Source organism: Talpa europaea, assembly GCF_964194135.1.
Source record: "Talpa europaea genome assembly, chromosome: 10".
NCBI classification, from domain to species: Eukaryota; Metazoa; Chordata; class Mammalia; order Eulipotyphla; family Talpidae; genus Talpa; species Talpa europaea.
Window position 1 is genome coordinate 41010933 of NC_140077.1, and position 25173 is coordinate 41036105.

Here is a 25173-nt window from a genome sequence, read left to right on the forward strand (position 1 = left end):
AGGAGAGGTGAATGAGCCAAGGCTTAAGGGCCAAGCAGTCAGTTAATGATAACAGTGACTTAAGCAAAGGCATGTTGGGAGTGGTTCAAGTGGTAGAGGTTTCGCATTAAGGTTCGGTGTTGGTAAGAGATAAATTGAATAGATGAATTGGAGCCAGTGCTAAGGAGACCTGTCAGGCTGATGAATTTTCATTTGATACTCTAGTAGTAGCCAGTGAGTTAATTTGGACCTGAAGAGCAACAGGCTGAAAAAGCAGCATTTTATAAGTGTTCATCTGGTAATGTTGCCCAGGAAAGCTGAAAGCGTGAGAGTATAAACAAGATGTAAATGGAGAAGTAATTTTAGTCAAATGAGCGCCAGTGATGAAAGCATGGTCTGAGGATATTATAATGAGAGTAGAAATGACAAGAAAAATAGAGGCATTTCAAAGGAAGGAAGAATAGAAAAATATTGCATTACTTGCTCCACTGAAGTAATTGGTAATTTAAGTATGGTACTACTGATAGATAAGGGATATTATCTAGTAGAGAATGATGAATATTTAATTCCACACCACCACTGAAAGCTTCCTAATTTACTTCTATCTTAATTTGCCCTTTCTCATCCTGTTTTGGTCGTAGTCCATTTTACAATTATATCCCACCATTTTCTTTGCACATGACATTGTTTAAATTCCCTGTGTGTGTCTGCCTCCTTTTAAAGCCTAGTTTAAACCTTTGATAGTTTAATTACTCTCCAGTCTTTGTATAGCATGTTATGGTAGATGTAAATAATTATTGATATTTATTGATGTATTTGCTAGATAATTACATTTCACCATGAACAGTTTTTTAAGTTTGATCATGCTAAGAAAAGGTTTTCTTTTGATTTTTTTTCTCTATTTATTTGCATTTGTTTTACTATTTGTAGTGCTTTCTTCATAGGTACAATATTATTAAATGGCTATGGTTTAAAAGAGTCCTGGTACTTTTATAGGTAATAAAATGAAATATGAGTAAAAAGTTGTGGGAGTTTGCTTTAAGAGATTCTAGGAAGGGTAGTGATTGGAATACAAATGATAAATAGATTTGTCTATGAATTGGTAATTGCTGAAACTGAACATAAAGAAAACATGGACACAGTTATATTAGGTTGAGCCATAGAAGATGTTTTTATATAAAAACAGCTGAATTTCAGTAGTGCTATGTAGTTCTAATTCTGTTCTCTCTACTTTTAAATGTTTGATTTTTCTGTTAAATAAACAATTACAAAATAAAATATTTAAAAGATAATTGGAAATTTTAAGACTAGCACATTGATGGTATGGTTATAGTTTGAAAATATCCCTGTAATTTTTTAAAAGTACTTATGTTTTTAGAGATATATACTGAAGTACATATTAGTTTAAGTCATAGAAAAATATCTGGGATTTGCTCAGAATAATGTAGTAGTGTGTTAGGGAGTGAATGAGAATATTGAAAAAACAAGATTGGCCATGATTTGCTAATTATTGCACCTGAGTGATGAGTACTTAGCATTTTTATACTGTTATCTTTATTTTTTAATAAGTTTGAAATTTTCCATAATTAAAAATTAAATAATAAAAAATTAAAGAAAGCTAGGCTTTAATCCAGATATGTGGGACTACAGACTGTTAACTTTTAACTGTTAAACCATTGTTTCCAGTGGTGTAGTTATATCATGTAAGGTGATTTCTGTGGAACAAGAAAGTATTTGTTTTAATATTTATATATTCATTTTAATGTTATCTTCTCCTGGTGGCAAGAAAAAAACCTAAGTTTTCCATTTATGGAAGTGATAAAAAACATACTTTTAAAATAGATTTAAGTGAAAAATTAATTGACTTAAATTATTTCATAAATAATAGGACTAGTAGTATTCAGATGTGATAGAAAGTATGTGATATGAAGAGAATGAAGTTGGAACATTTACTGTTCTGTGCAGATTCCTTTGGTACAAATGGTGAAATGAAGCATTATAAACTTTGCTTATATCTTTAATGTCTACATTTGAATGCCTGCCAGACTCTTTTGAAATGAATATATAAATATTTTATATAAATTCCTATGACAATCTACATCTTCAAAGGCCTTAACCCTTATAAAAAATTACAGAGGACATTTTTTATTGTTACAGAATGTCATACCCAGGCTATCCTCCCACAGGCTACCCACCTTTCCCTGGATATCCTGTAAGTATTGCCATTTATAATACTGAAATAGCTCATGTCCTTGGAGCAGGTGATAGGGGTGGAAGTGTGGGAGGAGGCTTTGTTTCATGTAATCTTTCAGATTCCCAGGCTCCTGCCATGTTTTGGCTCTGCCATCTTCCAGGGCCTTGGAGATCTCCAGTGCATCCTCTGCTTCCAGCTAGCATATGAAGGAAAAGAAAAGACAAAGTATAGAGGATTGGGCAGGAGGTTTTTAGGGGCCAGGTTGGAAGTGGTATACATTGCTTCTGTCTACACTCATTTACCACATGGTTTCAGTATTCTGTCATGTGGTCCTACTTAACTGCTAGGGGGTCTGTGAAATTAGTCTAGCTTTTTGGCCAGGGGAGAAAGTCTTTAGTGAACATATAACAATCTCTGCCACACATTGATATTATCTGAACTGAAATCTGATATGTCACACCCATGTGTGACTCAGGTTGTCTTTTTGTTTCCCCACTCCTATGCAACAGGTCTGGGTGTGTTTGCAAGAGAGTCATGAATTTCTCTCTTTAAGGTGGAGAGGGGGTTCTTTCTCATATTTCTGGGTACCAAGAAAATGAAGGAACTGATGAAATTTGTTAGTTGTTCCTGAAGCCTTATGGTTTGGAAAGAGCCTTATTCTTACTTCGAAATAGAGAAACAAATCCCTCTTGCCTGACACAGATAGGATTAAATGTAACTGATTCTGACAAACAAGTGTCCTGACAAACAAGTGTACTATAAATGAATGTAAGATAAATGAAGACTTCTAATGGAACTTTTTTTTTTTTTAAAGATTTATTTATACAAGCACTGGGTACAGTCAGAAGCGCAGGGGGGTGAGAGAATTCAGAGACAGAACGGGGAACAGAACAGGCAGACTGACGAAGTACACTGCGAGGGGAGCAGCGGGTGGCAGGAGAGGTCTGCGCACCATGTGGGACCCTCATCCAGGGGCCAGGGATGGAACCAGCGCTGCAGAGGCTGCGGGCAGCTTCGCAACCCTAATGGAACTTTTAAAATGCAAATGAATAAGCTAGAGTTTACCAGTTATCTTGGTTTGTTCCCTTTATTAGATGGGTCGTATTTCTCTATGATGATATTCACTTGAAAATTATTCTGCTTTTTCAGCCTGCTGGTCAGGAGTCATCTTTTCCCCCTCCTGGTCAGTATCCTTATCCTACTGGCTTTCCCCCAATGGGAGGTGGAGCCTACCCACCAGCACCAAGTAGTGGCTACCCTGGAGCTGGAGGCTACCCTGCCCCTGGAGGTTATCCAGCTCCTGGAGGCTATCCTGGTGCTCCACAGTCAGGGGGAGCCCCATCCTATCCTGGAGGTAAGTTATGGGTTGTTAAATATATGATGATTTGGGATTGCTGTAGCGCTTTTCCTTTTATTTTTTTACCCTCTTCTTTCCTACCTCTTTTATATGAGGTCAATATATTAACCCTTAATTACCATGTCACTCTTAATCTCTTAGACAGTCAAAACCTAGCTAGCAGCACCACTCCTTCTGCCCACCTCTGCCTATGTAGGTACTTCTTTTCACCAACTCTCTCCTCTGCAGGGCAGCAGCCTCCCTACCTGCCCGTGACCTGTACCATGCCGGGACTTCTCCTCCCTGACCTCCCTCAGCGGAGGTAGCTCTCTTCAAGGCTGCCCGCCTGCAATCATGCAGGCCTCCTTTAGCAAACCTGTTCCTTTCAGGGCAGCTCTTCCTGCCTACTTGTCTCTATGCAAGTGTCTTTTATTTTTCCGTTCCTTCCCCTAATAAGCCTGCCCTTTAAATTAAAAAAAAAAAAACCTAGCTAGCCAGAAAGAGGGATGAAGTTTCTAGGGGGTATGAAATCAAGGAACAGGCTCAAAAATTCTGTTGTTAAAGGAATTAGAATAAGTTTCATGGTAATTAAGGGTTAATATATTGATAATCCATATTAATTAATATGCTTTAATTAATTAATATGGTTTGCCTGATTATTTGTAATCCTGATTAAGATACTTTAATTAATCTAACTATAACCTTTAGGATAGCTTTGTCCAAAGGTAAAAGAAAACATGGAACTTTTGTAAGTTATCAAGGAAGATCAATGAAGTAAATATTTTTTAATTTTTTGATGTGGAAGGAGTTTGTGAGAAGTAGAATTTAGAAGAAAAGGAATTATTGGTAGTACATTACTAGCACTTTTTTCCCACTGTTAATAATAAATATTTTTCTAAAGTTTTCTCTTCATTCATGAAACTGTCACCATATTTCTTCTTTTCTCTAGTTCCCGCAGGCCAAGGGTTTGGAGCCCCACCCAGTGGTGCAGGCTATCCTGGCTATCCACAGCCACCTTCACAGTCTTATGGTGGTGGCCCAGCACAGGTCCCACTACCTGGTAGGTGCCCACTATCCAGAGAAAAACAATAACATGATATTTTGAAAATTTTAACTGCCATTGAGAGCACTTAGTTTATGCTTGGGGTAGTCTTCAGTAAATGTTTATGCTTCTGTAAATAATTTTAAATATATGGCTTCATGAAACGTATTCATTTGATTAGAAAGATTTTAATTAGTAAGATGGAGATAAGGAGCCACTTTTTCAATTAAAAATTGTCCCAAAGCCAAAAACAAAACCTACAGGAACTTCTCTGACCACTCACTACAAACGAAACCCTCAGAATTATTCTCTGACATCCTTTCCAAGTGGAATCAGAATTTAATCTGGTTCAAATTTCTTTTAAAAAATATTATTTATAGGAAATTATATAGGACATGGAATATTTTTGAAAGTTCTTGTAACTGAAGTTAGTTTTAGATTCACTAAATTATGATATTAAAAAATTATCCCAGTATAAAGAAAAATATGAGACAAAAACAAAATTATCCTAGTGAATAATATAGTGTGCATCTTCTCATATGTTTCCCTATTCATAATAATTAATCCTGTTTTGAAAAAATAAATCATGTAAGAGCTGTTTGCTGTGTGTGTGTTATTTTTAACATGTAGGCGGCTTTCCTGGAGGACAGATGCCTTCTCAGTACCCTGGAGGACAAGCTCCTTACCCCAGTCAGGTAATTTTGTTCCTACCTTTTAAATTTAGCCTGAGTGACTGGTTGATGTTGGAAAAGACACCATGATTTTGCTAACATTAGAGGTTTCCATAAAGCAGAGGAGATGACCTGTAGTAGACACTTAAGGCTCTAATCAACTTCATGCTCTTTTGTCCATCTGCTTTACTAGTGTCCTAATAACTTTGATAAGCCAAGCATAACTGTGATAAGACAAGAAGAGTCTCTTCTTACTGGCGATGATATTCATAACTTTTTCATAGATTATCGTGGGCTCTTAGCCTTATTTTAGTTCTTTTTCCTCTTCCCTTCTTAGTAGTTACAACTAAACTTGGGTAACTGGATAATTGGTATTTCTGCAATGTTTCATGAGGTGTGGTTTTGTTTCCATTTTTACTTTCATAACTTTCTACTCTTTTTTCAGACTGATACAGAATCCTTTTCCTCCTATCCTGTTTTCTCTCCTGTTTCTTTGGATTATAACAGTGAAGTGAGTAAAATTTTCTAATGTTCACTAATCACTAGGTACTATCTATGTACCTTCATTTGTTTCTGGTTTCTTGTGTATTTGTCTTTCACTACTTCCTTGAGGGCTCAACTGTATCTGTCTTATGTCCCTCTTGTTCTTGGCTGGATATTAAGCATGGTAACCCATTAATGTCTGTTGAAATGATTTCTTTCATATATCAAATCTTTGTCCCATCTCTGTATGCCTTATTTTAATATTGGTTTATTCTTTAATTGTCTTAATAATTCTTTTATATCCGCTGCAAGTTTCTAGCAACATAAGCAATAAACTTTTATCTTGATTTTCTCATTTATTTTCTTACTGTCTATTCATAAGTGGCATTTTTAAACCTTTTTTTAAGGCTGGGTGGGAGAGGAATTATAACAGTAGAAGTGAACACTTTAGACATTTACTGGCTTCCTTTCCTGATTTGAAGAATTTGAGCTCAGCAAGATTAAGAAATTTGTTCAGGGCCTCACAACTCGTCAAAGGCAAAGCTGAGACTAGATCCTAGGTATTCTGACTTCCAGAACAGTGGCCTCTCTGTTACATAGTGCTCCTTTGCTGCCATAGTAATGGTAATCCTACAAAGCATATAATAAATTGTTTTCAGTCCTTTTTAATTGTATAAATAAAAAAATTATCTATTGCATATCTGTAGCTGTTTTAATAATTTGTTGTGAGAGAACTTTTATTTTAGTTAAACATAATTTTAGAAACATCATCTTATGACTGAATATAAAATACTTCTAAACATTAAGCAGTAAAGGTAAAACACATGCAAACAACTTATTTTATGTAACAATTACCACCTTAAGATAGAACTGAAACAGTAGGAGGAAATTAATAGAGTGGTAGATTTTGAAAGCACTTTCAGATGGAAGTGGAATAGATTCCACCTTGTGAGGGGGGAGCTTTGTCACTGAAACGCCACTGGCAAAGGTTGGTTGATATGTGTGCATTTTTGTGTGTAGGAAGATATAAGGAAAATTTCTGACTTGAGTGGGCAGTTGGGCCAGTGATATCTCCTGATTGACCTGACTCTAATAATTCTATGGCATTTTCTAACCAGGAAGGTTGGGATCAAATGGGTATAAAAGGGTGGAACTTTGAGCAGCAGATAGTTTGGGCTTTCCTGTGCTGAGAAATTTCCCCTAGTTAAAAATTTTGACCTCAAGAATAGAGACCCTGGTTTCTTTTAATGCATATAATGCCTGGAGGATGTGTTTATGATGAATAGTCACATCAAACTTAGACTTTCTACAAAGAATAAAACAAAATCAGTTTTCTCTACAGATGGAGAGAGAAAGACAATGACAGAAAATGAGAATCATCAAACAATATATTAAGAGGGTTAATTTCTCATATTTGTCTGTCCTACTTAGGACTATCAAAGGAAACTTTCTTAGTTTCTTGATAGTTAAGCCTCATGTAAAGGTAACACATTCAGAATGTTAAATACAAGTAGAATAATTGCAGTTTTCTCTTAAAACCATTATGTAAATATTTCTTCTTAGGTTTCTGCTAACATTTCTACCTTAGAATCTAGTGAAGGGTGGTTGTTAAGGTTTATTGGTAGAAGAAAATATAGGAGTATAGATGAATGAAAGGAATTATTGACTATAAAAAATGCTTGCTGTAAGAAGGTCCTGTCCCCTTCTCCCCATTTACTTTGTCCCTACAAATGTTGGCATATTGCTGTAATCACACTGATCAATTCTAGATACAGTTCCAGTTGCCTAAAAAGCAATTGAATCATGTAGTATTTTGAAATAATGTTGATTGCATGTTTAAGTGATATCTTAAACATGGATTAGATTAAAAATTTGTGACATGAATGGACCTTGAGGGGATTATGCTAACCAGAGATAAGTCAGGAAGAAAAAGACAATTATTGTATGATTTCACCCATGTGGAATATAAAGAAGCAAAGCAAATGAATAAACAAAACAAATCCTTAGATTCTGACAACAGAATGGTGGTTACTAGAGGGGAAGAGAATAGGAGTGGAACAGGTGGGGTATTCATTGGTTGGTGGTGGATGGTGACTAGACATTTTGGTGTTAGGCCTGGTGCGATATATATAGTTGCTGAGGTGAAAAACTGTACACCTGAAACATATACAATGTTGCAAACCAATATTGCCTGAAAATGTATATGTATGTTAGAAATAATAGATATATAAAATAGGTGATGAAAATATGTCAAACATATTTTTAAAAATAAAAAATTTTTAAATTTTTAAATATTGTGAGATATCATTCCATCCCTCTTAAGTCCTGCTTTGAATATTTTAAGAAAGTGATTGAGGGCCTCCCCTGGTGGCGCAGGCGGTTGAGCGCCGTGCTGTGAAGCTGTCCACAGCCTCTGCAGCATTGGTTTGTTCCTGGCTAGCCAGCCGGCCGGCAAGAGTCCCACACGGTGCAGCAGACTTCTCCTGTCGCACCTGCTGCTCCCCTCAGTAGTGTACTTCGGTTGTCTGCCTGTTACCCACTCTGTCTCTGGTGAATCCTCTCACCCTCCCGCGCATCTGGCCTGTACGCTGGTTCTTGTATAGATAAATAAAAAAATCTTAAAAAAAAAAAAAGTAAGTGATTGAGTTGTTTTATAGCTTTGTGTTTCTTAATTTAACTTAAATTTTGAAATAATTTTTAAAGTTACAAAAATTGTACCAAAAATTCCTGCATACCATTTGTTGATATTCTCTTAAGTGTTAACTTCTTACGTAAACAGAAAACACACAAAGGTGAAAATCAGGATATAACAGTGATATACTATTACCTAGCCTTAATGCCTTATTCAAACTTATCCATTGTCTCTGTAATGTACTTTTCTGCTTCAGGATCAAATCAAATGAAACATTTATTGTCATAGCTCTTAAGTATCTCTTAATATGAAATAATTCCTCAGTTTTTACTACTCATGACCTTGACACTTTTGAAGAGTACTAAGTTATTTTGTAGCATATTTAGGGTTTAATCTGGTATTTCCTCATGATTACATTTATGTTGTGCTGTTTTAATAGGAATACCAGAGAAATGATGTGTTCCCTATTGTTGGTTTATTCCATTAATGGTGATAATTGGTTTTGATCATTTGTTTAAAATGGTGTCAATCAAGTTTTCTGCTACAATGTTACAAACCAATGTTACAAACTTGGTTTCCATCATACATCTGCACACTAATTTTGGCATCTATTTGATGATTCTTGCCTGAAACCATTATTGCTGTCATAGTAGGCTTATGGCATTTAAAAAAAAAAATTATTCCATTGTATTTTAAATATATTTCATGACTAATAATCAGAGCCAATAGAGAAAATGAAGAGATATTACCAAAATATATTGCTTAATCAAAAACTTTGTCAAATCATGTACTGCTTCACTAAAACCATTATAATATTCTTCTAACTTTAAATCAAACACTGCTTTTCCTCTCACACTCTCCAGAAATCAACTCTTTTTTACCCCTTCTATTCTACCAAGGAGGAGATGAAGGTTTACGAAGATTGTGACTAATTTTACAAGCTTGACTTTCTTGTCTTCTGGAAGTTTGATGTATGGCTGTTTACTGGGTGGAGAGGGATAGGTCTTTCCTGCCTGTTCCAGAATATGCCCTAATAATAAAACCCTTGTCTTAAAGCCCAAACACTGGCCTCCTTGTCTGAGACTGGGGAAATCTTAAATTGTCAGCTTTTAGCAGAGAATGCTGACTTGCATTTTCTTTTTTTTTTTATATACATCTTTTATTAAATACGTTAAACATTTTCTCAATTTTTTCCAGTTTTATTGAAATATAATTGACATATAACATTGTGTTAGTTTTAGATGAATAACATGAAGAATTGATATGTGTGTATGTTGCAAAATGATTACCACAATAATCATGATTTGATTTTATGCCTCTTGTTCTCAGCCTGCTGCAATGACTCAGGGAACTCAAGGTACGATCAGACCAGCTACCAACTTCGATGCCATGAGAGATGCAGAAATTCTTCGTAAAGCAATGAAGGGCTTTGGTAAGGAAAACAGCTTCTATTATAATAAGTTCAATGATTGAATCTAAATTAAAAATAAACATTATGTCATAATCCAAGTTTGTATGTCAACTTAGTACACATACCTCAGTTTAATCTGGCACTAAGCATCTTGCAATCACCCTCAAGGAGCATTCAGCACAGGCTTCATCCTTACTTAAACATGTGTGATTCTTCCAGGGACAGATGAGCAGGCAATTGTGGATGTTGTGGCCAACCGTTCCAATGATCAAAGGCAAAAAATTAAAGCAGCTTTTAAGACCATGTATGGCAAGGTATGTTTATTTATATTTCTTTTCAGGGGTTGAGTTTGAACAGTGACCTGTAGATCCAAAATTCATGTCAAGTTGAATATTTTTATAGTCAGTGGTACAAAGTAGAGACAGCTATACTTCAGCTACTCCAAAAGTGGTATCTTTATTATTCTCTGAAAAGCTTTTCTAAGTCTTCAGTAGTCCTTGAGCTCACAGTTGTACTTTATTTGTCTAGTATGTGATAGGTGTTCAGAAGAAAGTCGAATATAATCACAATTATGATAAATAGCTTAATTCTCAATCTTCTGCTCCATATAATGGAATTCAAGGACTTACTATATATCTTCTGCTTTTTCTTGGTCTTTGGCATCATCTTCCACTTCCCTTCCTCTTTTGTAAACATATCCTATATTATAATTACACAGAACTTGTTGTTCCCTGTACATTATTGTCTTGGATACTTCTGTCCTTTGTTCATGTTGTTCTCTTGGCTTGGAACACCTTTTCATCCCTTTCTGCGTGGCGAACAAATTCTCCAGAATGTGGCTTAAGTCTGCTACTCTGGAATTTCTTGCATTGTTCTGGACAGAATTTAGCTGCTTCTTCCACTGTGGTCCCATACCACTTTGTAAAACACCTGCTATCGCTAATCTTGCTGACTGTCCTCCAAAATTGTCCTTTAGAGTAAATCATGTCTTATCTTTGAATTTATAGCACCAAGTTCAGGAACATGAACAAATAGCTGCTTAATAAATATTTGTTGAATGGATGATCAGTGACTAAATCCAGCAAGATTCTGTGTCTAAAAAATACAATTGCTTCTCAGATATAAAGGAAAAATGTAAAGGTAGCTTTGGTTTGCCATTTAGATGGGAATCATAAAAATTTCCTAATGTCCTCTAGATTCATTTTACTCTTCTTAGAGTGGGAGTATAGGTCCATCACTTGTTCCTCCCTGGTCTGTTTTTCTCTGCCTTTCCCTCTCTGCCTAGCCCAGATCCACCTTAGACTTTATGACTGATTGAGTGACATAAACTCTGCATTTCTGTGGGGTTCAGCTTCCCACTCCTCTCAAAAAAAGTTTTCAATATTGTGAATTTTTTTAGTTCTTCTATTCTGGTTCTTATATTCTGTTCTATTTTGACTGTCTTAATTTTCTCATCTATTGCTTTAGAATTAAAACTAAATTCACTGCCTTTTTCCTTCCACAACTCTTTTCTATTGACTTACATTAATTAGTAAAAATGCTATTTTTCTAGCCTGCCATGTAGTCTTATTTGATTCCACATTCTTCTTCGTCAGTTAGTCAGTGACTATTTATTCAGTGCCTACTGTTCCAGGAACTGCTTTGTCCTAGCAATTTGTTATTTACTATATCTTATTGATCTAATCTGTAAAAGGGCACTTTAAAAATGTTTTTCTATCTCCTTTTATTCATTCCATTTCCTTTCCTACCACTCAAGTTCAAGCCTCAATTACTTCTTTCCTAAATATTCCAATAGCTTAAATTTGTTCTCATCTATTGCTTCCTTGTCTTCATGCATCAGTACCATTTTCTTGTTTTAAGTTTCCAATGGCTCCTCCCAGCATTAGAATTAAAACCACATTCTTTAGCTTGACAGTGAAGGCAATAACCTCAGCATAGTTACAACTTTTACTAGTCTGTGAAAACATTCACCTCTACAGCCCATGCATTAATCAGGATGCAATAATAAATGTGTAGCATTTATTTATTTATTTTTTGGTTAACTTTAAAAATTGTTGTTGCATACTATATACAAAACTAGTTTATGCCACATGAACAGAACATCCAAATTTGGTTTTGATATTTTCCTTCTTTGTATTTAGTTGTATAGTATTTCCAAATTCAAAATGAGAAGTTCTTTTGTGTAAAAACCATCTAAGCAATAAATGTTAATATTTTTAAATTGGCACATTGTTGGTAAAAGGAAAGAGCAAGTTGGTAATCTTGTAATTCCATTGAACACATTTTGCTAATTCTTGCCTGTATACTAGTGATTCTGAACCTTAGCTTAGCATCATAATCTTTTAAACTTAAAAGGGATGCAAATTTTGTGTATTTGTTCTTTAATATCAATGTTTTGCTTTTTTTTAAAGAGAAATTCCACAGATGAGTTTAATGCATAGCTGCCCACCACTTTTCTGTCTCTTGTTTGTGTTCTTTCTTGCCTGAAATATGTTTTTCCTCTTTCCTACTGATTTTTATATACTCTTCCAAATCAGGACTAAAAATTTTCTGAGTTCTCTAGCCTAATTTAGCTTTTTCTGTTTTAATTTCTGTTATTTATTTCTATAGTACTAAGTCATCCAATGCTAGAGTACAGGTTGCCTTATCTCTTTTTAGATGTTTTTATTTCTTTCTTTTTACTTCTTTAAATTGAGGTAACATCAGGATCCCCCCATCAGGTATTGCGACTGTAGTACACCCATTGCCAAGTAACCCATAGCCCACCCCCATAGTCCATTGTGATTCCTTTCTTTTTTGTTCTTAACCTCTCCCCACTCTGGATGCTTCAGTTCTGTAGTCAGCTTTCAAGAGTTAGTTTTTAAGCTTGTTTTTATCTGACCCTTAGCTTTATCTGGTTTTTCTATATTTCACATATTAGTGACACCCTATGGTATTTTTCTTTCTCTTTCTGACTTATTTCACTTAGCATTATCCCTTCCAGATGTTTATCTTTCTAAATAAGAACAAAATAATGATGCTGTTCTTTTCTCATACAAAAGAACAGTTTCTTACATTCATATCTGTTTATCATTTTACCAGTTTGAATTATGCCTCACTTCATGTATCTCTTGTCTTTGCTTCTGGTAGGTGGTGAAACTAAAGAAAGAATTTATTAAGTGATAATACTGATCACTTAATATTAGGAATTGATAAATTGAATAAAATGCATCTGCTTGAGAATAACTTTTTACATTTACTTATTTCTTAGTATATAATGGTTTATATGTTATAAATCATGGTATATATATGTTAGGTTTTCGTAAAGCAATTCAATTTCATTTTTCCATGTTTTCCTTAAAAAATTAAGCAACAAAAATTTGGAGAACACATGTATTTATTTTATATTGGTAATTGAACAGGATTTAATCAGTGATCTCAAATCAGAATTAACTGGAAATATGGAAGAGTTAATCCTTGCCCTATTCATGCCACCTACGTATTATGATGCCTGGAGTTTACGGAATGCAATGAAGGTACTACATGTTGTTTACTTTGAATATTTTATTTTATTTGAAATGTAAAGCCTCACAAATTATAGCAGTTTTGAATTTATGCTAATAGTAAATCAGCACATTATTTCATATTATCTGAATATATAGAGCTTTTCATTTTACCATTTTGCCAATTTTCATTTTACCAAGTCAAAGAAATATAAGATGGAATAATAAGATTTAATTAATTTTTAGATATTTTTGTTTTTCTTTTTTTATAATTCTCCCTTTTTCATTTCACATAGGGAGTAGGAACTCAGGAACGTGTATTGATTGAAATTTTGTGCACAAGAACAAATCAGGAAATCCGAGAAATTGTCAGATGTTATCAATCAGAATTTGGACGGGACCTTGAAAAGGACATTAGGTCAGATACATCAGGACATTTTGAACGTTTACTTGTATCCATGTGCCAGGTGAGTATAATATGAATGTTTGTGTATTGGTGGAAGGAACATTCTTTACTAACTATGGCCAAAGAATATTCTTTATTCCTTTTAATCTTTAGTTCCCATGGAATCTTGCCATCTTTAAGAGGGACAACACAGAATCCATTATACAGAGTTCTTTATAGTCACTACTGAAAATTTATTTCTGTAGATCTGGCATTTGTAATGAATAGGGAATGAACCTCTTTCAGGTTATATGGAATCAGAAATCAACTTGAGACTTTGTATCTTCAGATGGGATGGATCTGTGCTTGTTTTTTAAGATTTATTTTTATTTTATTTATGTATACAAGAACTGGGGTATAGGCCAGAGGTACACGGGGTGAGAGGATTCACCAGAGACAGAGTGGGGAACAGAACAGGTGGATCCACTTAAATACACTGCTGTGGGGAGCAGCGGTTGAAACAGGAGAGATCTGCTGCACCCCGTGGGTTAGCTCCCTGGCTGGGGAGCAGAAGAACTTAAAAGATATTTCATTTTAACATAACCTCATTAAACCAGGATCATATATTATAAAACCCATGATCATATACTTTATATGAATTATACTAGTTTCTTTGGAAATGAAAGATATGCATGACAAAATGTATGCATTAATCCTTAATGAATTATACTTTTAAATCCAAAAGTGACTACTTTGGAAAAAAATTTTAATAGAACTTGTATCACTCCTTCCAATTTCTGCCTTCCTCATTTGCAGGGAAATCGTGATGAGAACCAGAATGTCAACCACCAGTTGGCTCAGGAAGATGCTCAGCGTCTGTACCAAGCTGGTGAAGGGAAACTAGGAACAGATGAATCTTGCTTTAATATGATCCTTGCAACAAGAAGTTTTCCTCAGTTAAAAGCTACCATGGAGGCTTATTCCAGGGTATGAACTTTTCTTTTGAAGATTTAACTTACGTTTTGAGGTATGAAGGTATTTAACCCCCTACACTTTTTGTTTGCAGGCAGCTAATCGAGATTTGTTAGGCAGTATTGGCCGTGAGTTTTCTGGAAATGTTGAAAGCGGTTTGAAGACCATATGTAAGATACTTTTGTGTTTTACTTTATTTTGTTTGTAAATGAGTGAGGCTTTGAATAGTTGTTTCCAATAAGTGATGATTATTAATATAGCCTCCTTGGAATCTACTAAGGCAAAGACTGAGTAAATCCTGTATTTTTATGTGTAATTTTCTTTGACTGGTTGACAGCATGAGCAAACAGGGTTGTTTTGGAATTTTTGGTCTTTATTCTATATGCCTTTCTTTTTTTTTTTTTTTAAAGATTTATTTATTTATGCATACAAGAATGGAGTACAGGCCAGAGGTGTGGGGAGAGGGGGTGAGAGGACCCACCAGAGACAGAGTGGGGAATAGAACAGGCCGATTGATCGAAGTACACTGCTGAGGGGAGCAGTGGGTGAGTCAGGACAGGTCTGCTGCACCATGTGGGTTGCTCCCTGGCTGGCCGGGGATCGAACCCATGCTGTGGTGGCTGTGGACAGCTTCACTGGTTGCGTCTTAACCCCTTGCGCCACCAGGGAGGCCCTATATGCCTTTCTTAAGAACTTTCTTAAGAACTATACAATAAGTTGAAGTATTTCCATTTAGCTGAATGAAAAAACCCTAAGGAACTCTTGTTTCCTGCTACAGAAAGCATGATTTGCGGCCCCTCAAAAGCACTTTTTTTTTTTTTTTAAAGATTTATTTATTTTTTTTTAATTTTTTTTATAAATTTTATTGTTATATTCCCCATACAATTGCAGCCCCCCCATTCTGACCCCAATCCCTCCCCTCCCGCCCCCGCCCCCCCAAAAGTGTCTCTGGTTCATAGTTTTTTGTTGATTTTGATTTTCACTTTCTTATAGTTATTCATTTTCCTGGTCCCTTATTTAAGTTTTCTAGATTCCTGCTATGAGTGAGACCATCCGGTATTTTTCTTTTTCTTTTTGGCTTATTTCGCTGAGCATGATCCCTTCCAGCGCCATCCATGTTGCTGCAAATTGCATGTGTTTATCTTTTTTGAATGCTGAGTAATATTCCATGGTATATATGTACCACATCTTCTTGATCCAGTCATCTATTTTTGGGCATTTGGGTTGTTTCCAAAGCTTAGCTATTGTAAACAGTGCTGCTATAAACATAGGGGTGCAGGTGTTCTTTGGAATTGATGTTTCTGTGTCCTTTGGGTAAATACCTAGGAGTGGAATTGCTGGATCATATGGAAGCTCTATGTTTAGTAGGTCCAGAAATCTCCACACAGCTTTCCACAGTGGTTGGACCAGTTTGCACTCCCACCAACAGTGCAGAAGAGTTCCTTTTTCTCCACACCCTCTCCAACATTTGTTGTTGCTAGTTTTTTGAATATGTGCCATTCTCACAGGTGTAAGATGGTATCTCATGGTAGTTTTGATTTGCATTTCCCTGATGACAAGTGATGTTGAACATTTTTTCATATGCCTGTTGGCCATTTGCATTTCCTCTTCAGAGAAGTTTCTTTTTAGCTCTTCTGCCCATTTTTTGACTGGATTATTTTCTTTGTTGTTGTTGAGTCTCATCAGCTCTTTGCAGATTTTTGTGATCAGTCCTTTATCATTAGTGTTGGGTGCAAAAATGTTCTCCCAGTTGGTGGGGTTTCTCTTTGTTTTTGTTATTGTCTCTTTTGCTGTGCAAAAGCTCTTTAATTTGATGTAGTCCCAGCTGTTTATCTTTGCCTTCACTATCACTGCTTCAAAAGCACTTTTAAAGTACTCAGCTCAGTGAAAAACTTCTCTTTTTGAAATTAAAAACCCTATTTCAGCTGTCCAATGAAATAAAAATTTCATTTTCATGGAGAATATATAACTGAGTATTAATAGCACAATGGTAATCAAATTGAATGTCTCACAAATATAGTTATTGTAGCTAAAGTAATAATGTACTGTTAGTACATCTCTACCATCTGCAGGAAGAGGCTTTATTAATTTTCCTAAGAGAAACATGTTAGATTTCTGAGTACTGTCCTCCAATCTTTGCTCAAATATGTTTTTATTTTTAAATTGGGATGTATCTCATCCTCCACTCAATCATATGATGTATTTGACTTTTAGAGTTCAGACTTTTGTTATTCTCTTGAAGGAAAATATCAGCAGGCATATGGATTTTCTTAGCTGAAGGGGGAAAAAATGTAGAGAAGCTAATTTACTGTATCTTTTGGGAGAGAATTGAGATTTATTGGCCAGAAGGGAATCTTCTAGAATTAAAGAATGCTTTATGACACAGCTAAAAAGAAAGATGGATGCTGAGAAAAATCAAGAGGGGAAACATCTTCAACTCACCTCAGAGTTCTGGGATGGCTACATAGAAAATGAGCAGAGACAGGCTAAAAGTAACAAATGAAACTGGAGTAGAATGTGTTTGTCAAGTCATAATAACTCCATGTCTGAAACATCTCTAAATTGCAGTGCAGTGTGCCCTGAACCGCTCTGCTTTCTTCGCTGAGAGGCTCTACTATTCTATGAAAGGTGCTGGCACAGATGACTCCACCCTGGTCAGGATTGTGGTCACTCGAAGTGAGGTGGGACTTTCTCTTTTTCTCTAATCGTACTGGTCTTTGCATATTGATTCCTTAAAAGTGCCTCAGTTTGGTTGTCAGGCCCTCAGGAATGATGTTAAGAAAGAGCTTTCTTTTCTTTTTTAAAGATTTATGGGGGGGCTCCCCGGTGGCGCAGCGGTTGAGCGCTGGGTTGCGAAGCTGCCCGCGGCCTCTGCGGCGCCGGTTCGATCCCCGGTTGCTTCCCGGCCACCGGAGGAGGATCCCACATGGCGCGCAGACCTCTCCTGCTGCCCGCTGCTCCCCTCAGCAGTGTACTTCGGTCCTTCTGCCTGCTCTGCTCCCCGCTCTGGCTCTGGTGAATTCTCTCACCCTCCCGCGCTTCTGACTGTACCCAGTGCATGTATAAACAAAGAAAGAAGGAAAGGAAAGGAAAGGAAAGGAAAGGGAAAGGGAAAGGGAAGGAAGAAAACATGCCTCTATAAAAAAAAAAAAAAGATTTATGGGGTATAGGCAGAGGTGCAGGGGTGAGAGTTCACCAAAGACAGAGTGGAGAGCTGAACAAGTGGATCTACTGAAATACACTCCTGAAAGAAGTTGAGACTGGAGAGGTCTGCTGTGCCATGTGGGTTAGTTTTCCCCGGGGTTTGAACTCATGCCACAGTGACTGGCAATAGCTTGATAATGCTGAGACTTTAACCCCTGTGCCACTAGGAAGACCCAGAAAAAAAACTTCCTTTTTATCATGCTGGTAGAAGTTGTGTAAAACAATGTTCATTTTTCTCAGGTCTCTCATGAGTGAGACTTGCTTTAGTGAAAAGGACAACACTGTACTTCAGTAAAGCCAATGCCAAGAGATTTTCTTACTTGAGGTGATCTGAGGAGTATGACAAGTCAGAAGATGTATGTTTTGGTTTTCATATTGCTTATGTAAAAAATTATATGAAAGACCTACACAGATTAATCCTGTTGAGATCACCAAATTCTAGCTACTAGACCACCAAGGAGCCTGATTAATCCTGTTGCATATAAAAGTTCTTAAAATTGAGCACACATTGTTAATTATAAAAATTTTTTAAAATTCATCTTTACCTTGCCACCTAAATATAGCTTCATGTATTTTCCTTTCTTTGACTTTGTCTATTTATTGGATATTTTTAAATAAAAGAAAACATACACAAGATAAATCATTTTTTAAAAGGTAAGCAGAATGTAGTGTTTAAAAAACTTCTCATGTATTTGTTCTTAAGCATAAATTTTCTAAGCAGATTGTTTAAAAAATTGTAATAAAATATATATAACAAAGTTTTTCATTTAAATCATTCTTAAATGTGCAGTTCGGTGACATTAAGTACATTCATATTGCTGTACAACCATCACCACAAGAACTTTTCACCTTGCAAAACTGCCAAGTCCATGCTTATTACAGTAATTCACCATTCTCCTTCTTCCCCACACTCTGGCAACCACCTTTCTACTTTCTGCCTCTATCTATCGGACTATGCTAAGTGCTTCGTGTAAGTGGAATCATTCAGTACTTTCCTTTTGTGGCTGACTTCTTTCACATATAACATCTTCAAGTTTTCATCCATGTTGTTGCATGTGTCATTATGTACTTTTAAGGATAAATCCATTTTATGTATATACCACCTTTTGTTTATCCATTTACCCATCAACAAACACTTGGGTTGCTTCTAGCTTTAACTTTTATGAATAATGAGACTATGAATATGGGTATACATTATCTATCTGAGGCCATGCTTTCACTTTTTATGTGTATACCTGGCAGTATAATTATTGTATCATATAATTAAAAAAAATTTTTTTTGAAGAATCACCATAACGTTTTTCACAGTAGTTGGACATTTTTATATGCCCACCAGCAGTGCACAAGGATTCCAAATTCTCCACATCCTTGTCAACACATGTTACTTGCTGTGCTTTGAATAATAGCAGTTCTATCAAATGGTTTTTAAATGACAAATGTTTTTGGAAAAATAGATGAAACTAGGAGCTTCCCTGGTGGTGCGAGGGGTTAAGCACAGCACTATGAAGCTATCCACAGTCACTGCAGCACGAGTTTGATCTCCAGCCAGGGAGGTGGCCAATATGGCGCAGCAGACCTCTCCTGTCTCGCCCGCTGCTCCCCTCAGCAGTGTATTTCAGCACATCTGCCTGTTCTGCTCCCTACTCTGTCTCTGGTGAATCCTCTCACCTACTGTATCTCTGCCCTGCACCCCAGTTCTTGCATGCATAAATAAATAAATCTTTAAAAAAAAAAAAGATGAAACTAGTACCACCTTTACTCACTATTTCTATGAAATAATGAACAGATCTTTATCAGGTGATGCTGGCACTGGTATGAATGCCAGCTTATAAAAGTTAGTCATTGATATTGTTTCCCTCTGCTTTGATTATAATTTGGATCTTTTCACTATTAAAAAATAATTCTAATAAATACGTTTTCTTTCGACATTTTTTTCTAACAATAAAAATATCTCTCGCACACAGATTGATCTTGTACAGATAAAACAATTGTTCAATCAGATGTATCAGAAGACACTGGGCACAATGATTGCAAGTGACACAAGTGGAGATTATCGAAAGCTGCTTCTGGCCATTGTGGGCCAGTAGGAGAGAATGTTAAAGTGAATGAAGCTATCCTTCAAAGCATTCACTGACCTGCATGCAGCAATATCAGCCATCGCCTAACCAAAGAGCTTTTTACTAAGGACTGTGTCAGGGTATTGTGCTTGGTTTGCACAGGTGGTTATTGCCTTAATTCCAATGTTATTTGTCCTCTATATACTATCAATGTAAAGCCATATCCCAACATAGTAATAATGTAATGTCTGTAAAACATAATTCTCATTGTTTTCATTCTATTCAGGATACCAAATTGAATAAAAATCACACCAATCTCTAATCCTGTGTAATAATGTTGAATTTTGAAAAACGTTGCTAAAAACTCTGCCTTCCAGACCCCTACTAGGTCCATTGGGCAGTTATATTCAGTAGTATGTCAAAACTGTGTTACTTAAAAAAATTCTGGTTTTTTGATCTAAGTAATTTGCATCTTATTTACATAAATTTATATTTTATATCCATAAACACTAAATTACCACATAGAAAATTAATATTGCCTATAAAAACTTTAAAAAAGGGATTAGCTATATCAATTATAATTCAGTGAACATATTTATGTGTAAGTACTAAGGCATATACAAAGTGAATTAGATACAACCTTACTCTTAGAGACGTAGGTACAGTTGTAGTATGAGGCAAAAGCAAGATACAGGAATAGAAGGATAATGAACCATGTTAGATGTAATTATTTTTTTAACATTTCATAAAAAGGTTTAGTTTTTATCTGTTTTGAAGAAATAACAATGCTGGAATTTACTGAAACAGAGTATAGGGTATTAAAAGACAAGAACAATGTAGTTTTAAACTTAAAAATTGTGATTTAATTCATACACGATTCATGCTTTTAAAGTATACATTTCAGTGGTTTTTAGCATATTCATGTATTTGTGCAACTATCACCACAATTTAACATTCTAATCACCCAAAAAGAAATCTTATATCCATTAGCAGTCACTCCTATAATATGTGGTCCATTGTGTCTTGCTTCTTTTAATTACCCCACTCTCCTAAAGGTTCACCTCTGTTATAACATACCTCAGTATTTCATTGTGTTTTATGGCTGAAAAATCCAATGTGTGGATATACATTCTGTCCTCTCATGAATTAATGAACATTTTGTTTTTCACCGTCTGGCTATTATGATGAATAATGCTGCTATGAACATTCATGTACAAGATTTTGTATGGATACATGTTTCTTAGTAATAGAACTGGGAGTGTAACTGCTGAATCATATAGTTTATTTATGTTCAACTTTTTGAGGATCTGCCAGCTGTTTTCCAAAGCAGTTAGACCATTTTACAATCCTACCAGAATGCATCAGCCTTCTAGTTCCTCCTCATTCTCACCAACACTATCATTGTCTCTTATGACAATTCTAGTGGATGTAGAGGTATCTCATTATGGTTTTGATTTGCATTTCCCTAATGACTAACGAACAATTTTCTTGCACTTATTGGCCATTTGCATATCTTTGGGAAAATGTCTATTCAAATACTTTGCCATTTTTAAATTGCAAAATTTATCTTTTTATTGCTGAGTTGTAAGAGTTATATATTGTTAGTATAGTATACCTTTATCAGACACGATTTTGGTATTTTATTTTATGAGATTGCCAGTCAGGTACAACCACAAAAGGATACAAGAGAGAGGCTCAAAAACACTATTATATTCAATGCTTATAGAAACACGAGGCACTATACACAGAATCACATGGGAAAGACACCAGGGTAGTCAGGAGGCTGAAGATAGGAGGTTGGGGGTAGTTTTTAGGCCATGGCCTTTATTGTGGTTTTCAAAGGAAAGGAAAGCCAGGACAAGATGAACAGTTTTAGGACTGGCTAGTTTGAATCATTTTGGCAGACTTTGGGTTATAATGGTATCCTAACTTGGGGATGATTAAAGCAAGGGAATAAACCCACCTGGAGTGAAGAGCCAGATACTGGATGTGTGGCTTTGGGTTGGTTGGTTTGCATCTCAAAGGAAGGCTCTTTGCTATACCCTTTGCAACTTCTAAGAACTGCCCAGAGGGGCAATTTCTCTTTTGCTAGTAAGATTTTTTTAAGATGTAAAAACATAATAGGAAATTATAAGCATATACAGAATGATTTACAAATATTTTCCCCTATTCTGTGGGTTATCTTTTCATTTTCTTGATGGTGTCTTTCAATGCACAAAACTTTTTCACTTTGAGGAAATCCAGTTTATCTTTGGTTGCTTGTAATTTTGGTTTTATGTCTAAAACATTGCCTACTGCAAGTTCACAATAATTTGTTTTCTTCTAAGACTTACAGTTTTCGCTCTTACAGTTAGGTCTTTGGCATTTTTTAGATATGGTGGTAGGCAACGAACTTCTTCTGCATTTGTATATTCATTTGTCCCAGCATCATTTGTTGAAAAGACATTTTTCTCCATTGAACTATATTGGTGTTTTTTTCAAAAATAATTTACCATAAATTTAAGTTTTATTTCTGTACTCTCAATTCTGTTTCATCTATGTATATATCCTTACGCCTTGATTACCATCTTGATTATTGTACTTGGTTTCTTGATAACCCTCACTTGATTCAGGCATTTCACTGTGGGTTTTTTCCCAAATGAGGGTTGTGAGTGAATTTCCTCTGAGGTATTCATCTTACCTAGTGCATGACAGTTTTTCTACATAATAAGCAAGGGTTAGGGCCAAGTCTTTGCAGGGAAATTGTTCTTCTATTAGATCACTCATGAACTTGTTGTATTTAGTATTTCATATAGTGTATCACTATGAGAAAATCATAAAAGAATAAATAAAGAAGAATAAAGAAACAAGCCTAGGTAAGCAAGATAATAACAGGTATAATTTTCTTAAACATAATTAATCCTTAGACAGTAAGGTGCCTGAGGGCAAAAACCTCGTGTTACAGTTCTTTTATTCTAGAATGCTTAACAGTGGCCACGCTGAATTTCCTATAGTGCTTATGAGGAGTTCAAATGTTTTTTATCAACTTAAAATACCAATTTGTGTATGGAAAACAGAAAAGACCCTCTTTAGTGGTATATACAATAGTACTGAAAATCGTAATTATGTTATCTAAATACACAAGTGTTGGGGGACAAAAAACAAAAGCAATGCAATCTGTAATAATAAATGCAAGTTCTTTACTTCTAAAGACGTCCATTAAATGCAGGCACTGTCTCAACAAACTCCTTTGTCATTAAAAAAAATTGTTTCTAATTAATCTGTTATTTCTAAAGTGAACTTATTTCTGAAAATATCCAATAATGCAATCAAATGTACTGCTCATCCTCTGATCCACAGACTCAAAGCAATCAATATCACCACCAGAGATGGCTTTTTTTTTTTTTTGCAGAAATTGACGAGCTGATTGTAAAATTCATATGGTAATGTTATAGGGCAGCCCCTATACAAAACAGGGTGCCTGACTGTGGGTCCTCACCCGCGGGCTTAAAAGGACTTATCAATACTCTACTGCAGGCAATCGCGAAAGGTTAATAAAAGGTTTATTTACAAGGAAGGGCAAATGAGGAAGTGTACAGCTCAGGGAGAAAAATGGGAGACAAAGTTTTAAATGCCTCCTACCCGATCCACGGATCTGGAATCCCAAATGGCGCTCTGAGAGCTGGCCTCGAGCCAGGAGCCGTGAAGCCAGGAGGCGAGAGACAGCGAGTGAGAGACCCCAAGGCCCACGTGTTTGGTGTTTATACCCAACCTGGCTGCTTAACTCCACCCTCAGGTCCCAGCCACCCTTCCCTTTGGTGGTGACGGGATTTGTCTTTCCCAATGTCCTGATGGCTTTGGTCTGGAGTGGGGGTGGAGTCCACAAAGCCTGTATGGGATTAGCGCAGGACATCCTTTCCCCCTCCCTAACAGTAATGTAAGGAACCCACTATAACCAGCAATCTTGGGAAAGAATACACTTGGAGGACACATACTTTACAATTTCTAACTTACTACAAAGCTAGTTATAAAGGAATCAAGTGCAATAATCATATACTTCGAGTCCATTAAACATTGAGCACTAGTATAGAATAAAACCAGGCAATACTGTCTTGTACTTTCACCAACAGTGTATGAGAGTCTTTTAAAAGAGTGTCTCGATGCATTTTTTACAAAGATAAATGACCTGTTTTCAAGACCATTTAATAAAGGCTTTCTTTAATCTTTAGCTTTCCTTTTAGCTTTCCTCCTCCTACTTATATAAGGACATTGAAAGAAAGGGGTTGAGCACTAAAATAGGGAAACTTTGCAAACTCCTACCGAGGGAAAGTGGCAACAGCAGAAAACAGGAGCAAGCCCTGGAAGCCTCGGCCGCGGGCACGCACACCCAGCCCCGGGCGCAGTCGCAGACGCTCTCTCCGGGACGCGTCCTTTTTCCTGCCCGGAAACCGTTATCGCGAGTCTTGGGAAACTTGCCGGGATTGTGGAAAGTAAGTTCTCGCGAGAGGTAATTGGTTGCTATAGTTGCGAAAAAACGCACCGGCGGCTACCTCTGGTAAGAAGCTCCGGAAACCCTCTGGTCCCCGCTTCTCAGCCCCGACTGGGTAGCCACACCCCGTCACCGCAATTTCTGCTCCTTCAGCTCCTGAACCGCAGAGGCCGCCCTCCCGCCTCCTGCGCCCCGGGGCAGACGCTACCCCCGCGACTCGCTGCGCGCGGACGCTTTCGCCAACCTCAGGCCTCCCGCCCCAGGCCATCTCTAGACCTCCCTTCACACTTTGCTGCCCTATCCCTCCCAGTTAGGGCAGACAGCACCCCTGTGCCCAGAACACGCCCTGCCACACCACCTCCTTCATATAAGCTTTTTCTAATTTGACTCTTTCTTGCATCTGCTTTTTAAAAAAAATATTTATTTATACATACAAGAGCTGGGGTACAGGCCAGAGATGCAGGGGGGTGAGAGGATTCACCAGAGACAGAGTAGGGAGCAGAACAGGAGACTGTCTGAAATACACTGCTGAGGGGAGCAGTGGGCGAGACAGGAGAGGTCTGCCGCGCCATGTGGGTTTCTCGCTGGCCAGGGATCGTACCCGTGCTACGGTGGCTGTGGCTAGCTTCATAGGTTGCGTTGTAACCCCTTGTGCCACCAGGCAGAACCCTGCATCTGCTTTTTTTTTTTTTAATAAATTTTATTTTTATATTCCCCATACAATTGCAACCCCCTTATTTTGACCCCAATCCCTCCCCTCCCCGCCCCCCACCCCCCATAGAGTGTCTCTGGTTCACAGTTTTTTTGTTGATTTTGATTTTCACTTTCTTATAGTTATTCATTTTCCTGGTCCCTTA

The 25173-nt window shown here is 36.6% G+C and overlaps 1 protein-coding gene across 5 annotated transcripts; it reads left to right on the plus strand.

Moving 5' to 3' along the window:
• Positions 1-2137: 2137 nt before the first annotated feature.
• Positions 2138-19878, plus strand: ANXA7 (annexin A7; the record flags this gene model as incomplete). Of its 5 annotated transcripts, none has more annotated exons than XM_084244612.1 (13): positions 2138-2191; positions 3323-3527; positions 4459-4569; positions 5182-5246; positions 5668-5733; positions 9667-9769; positions 9968-10062; positions 13150-13263; positions 13527-13697; positions 14432-14602; positions 14682-14757; positions 17156-17268; positions 19756-19878. In XM_084244612.1, the coding sequence occupies 13 exons, from the start codon at positions 2138-2140 to the stop codon at positions 19876-19878; spliced, it is 1467 nt and encodes a 488-aa protein (XP_084100738.1). The 5 variants fall into 5 exon arrangements, with proteins under 5 accessions (XP_084100738.1, XP_084100739.1, XP_084100740.1 ...); XM_084244613.1 differs by having other exon boundaries at positions 4468-4569; XM_084244614.1 differs by lacking the exon at positions 5668-5733.
• Between the last annotated feature and the right edge of the window lie 5295 nt (positions 19879-25173).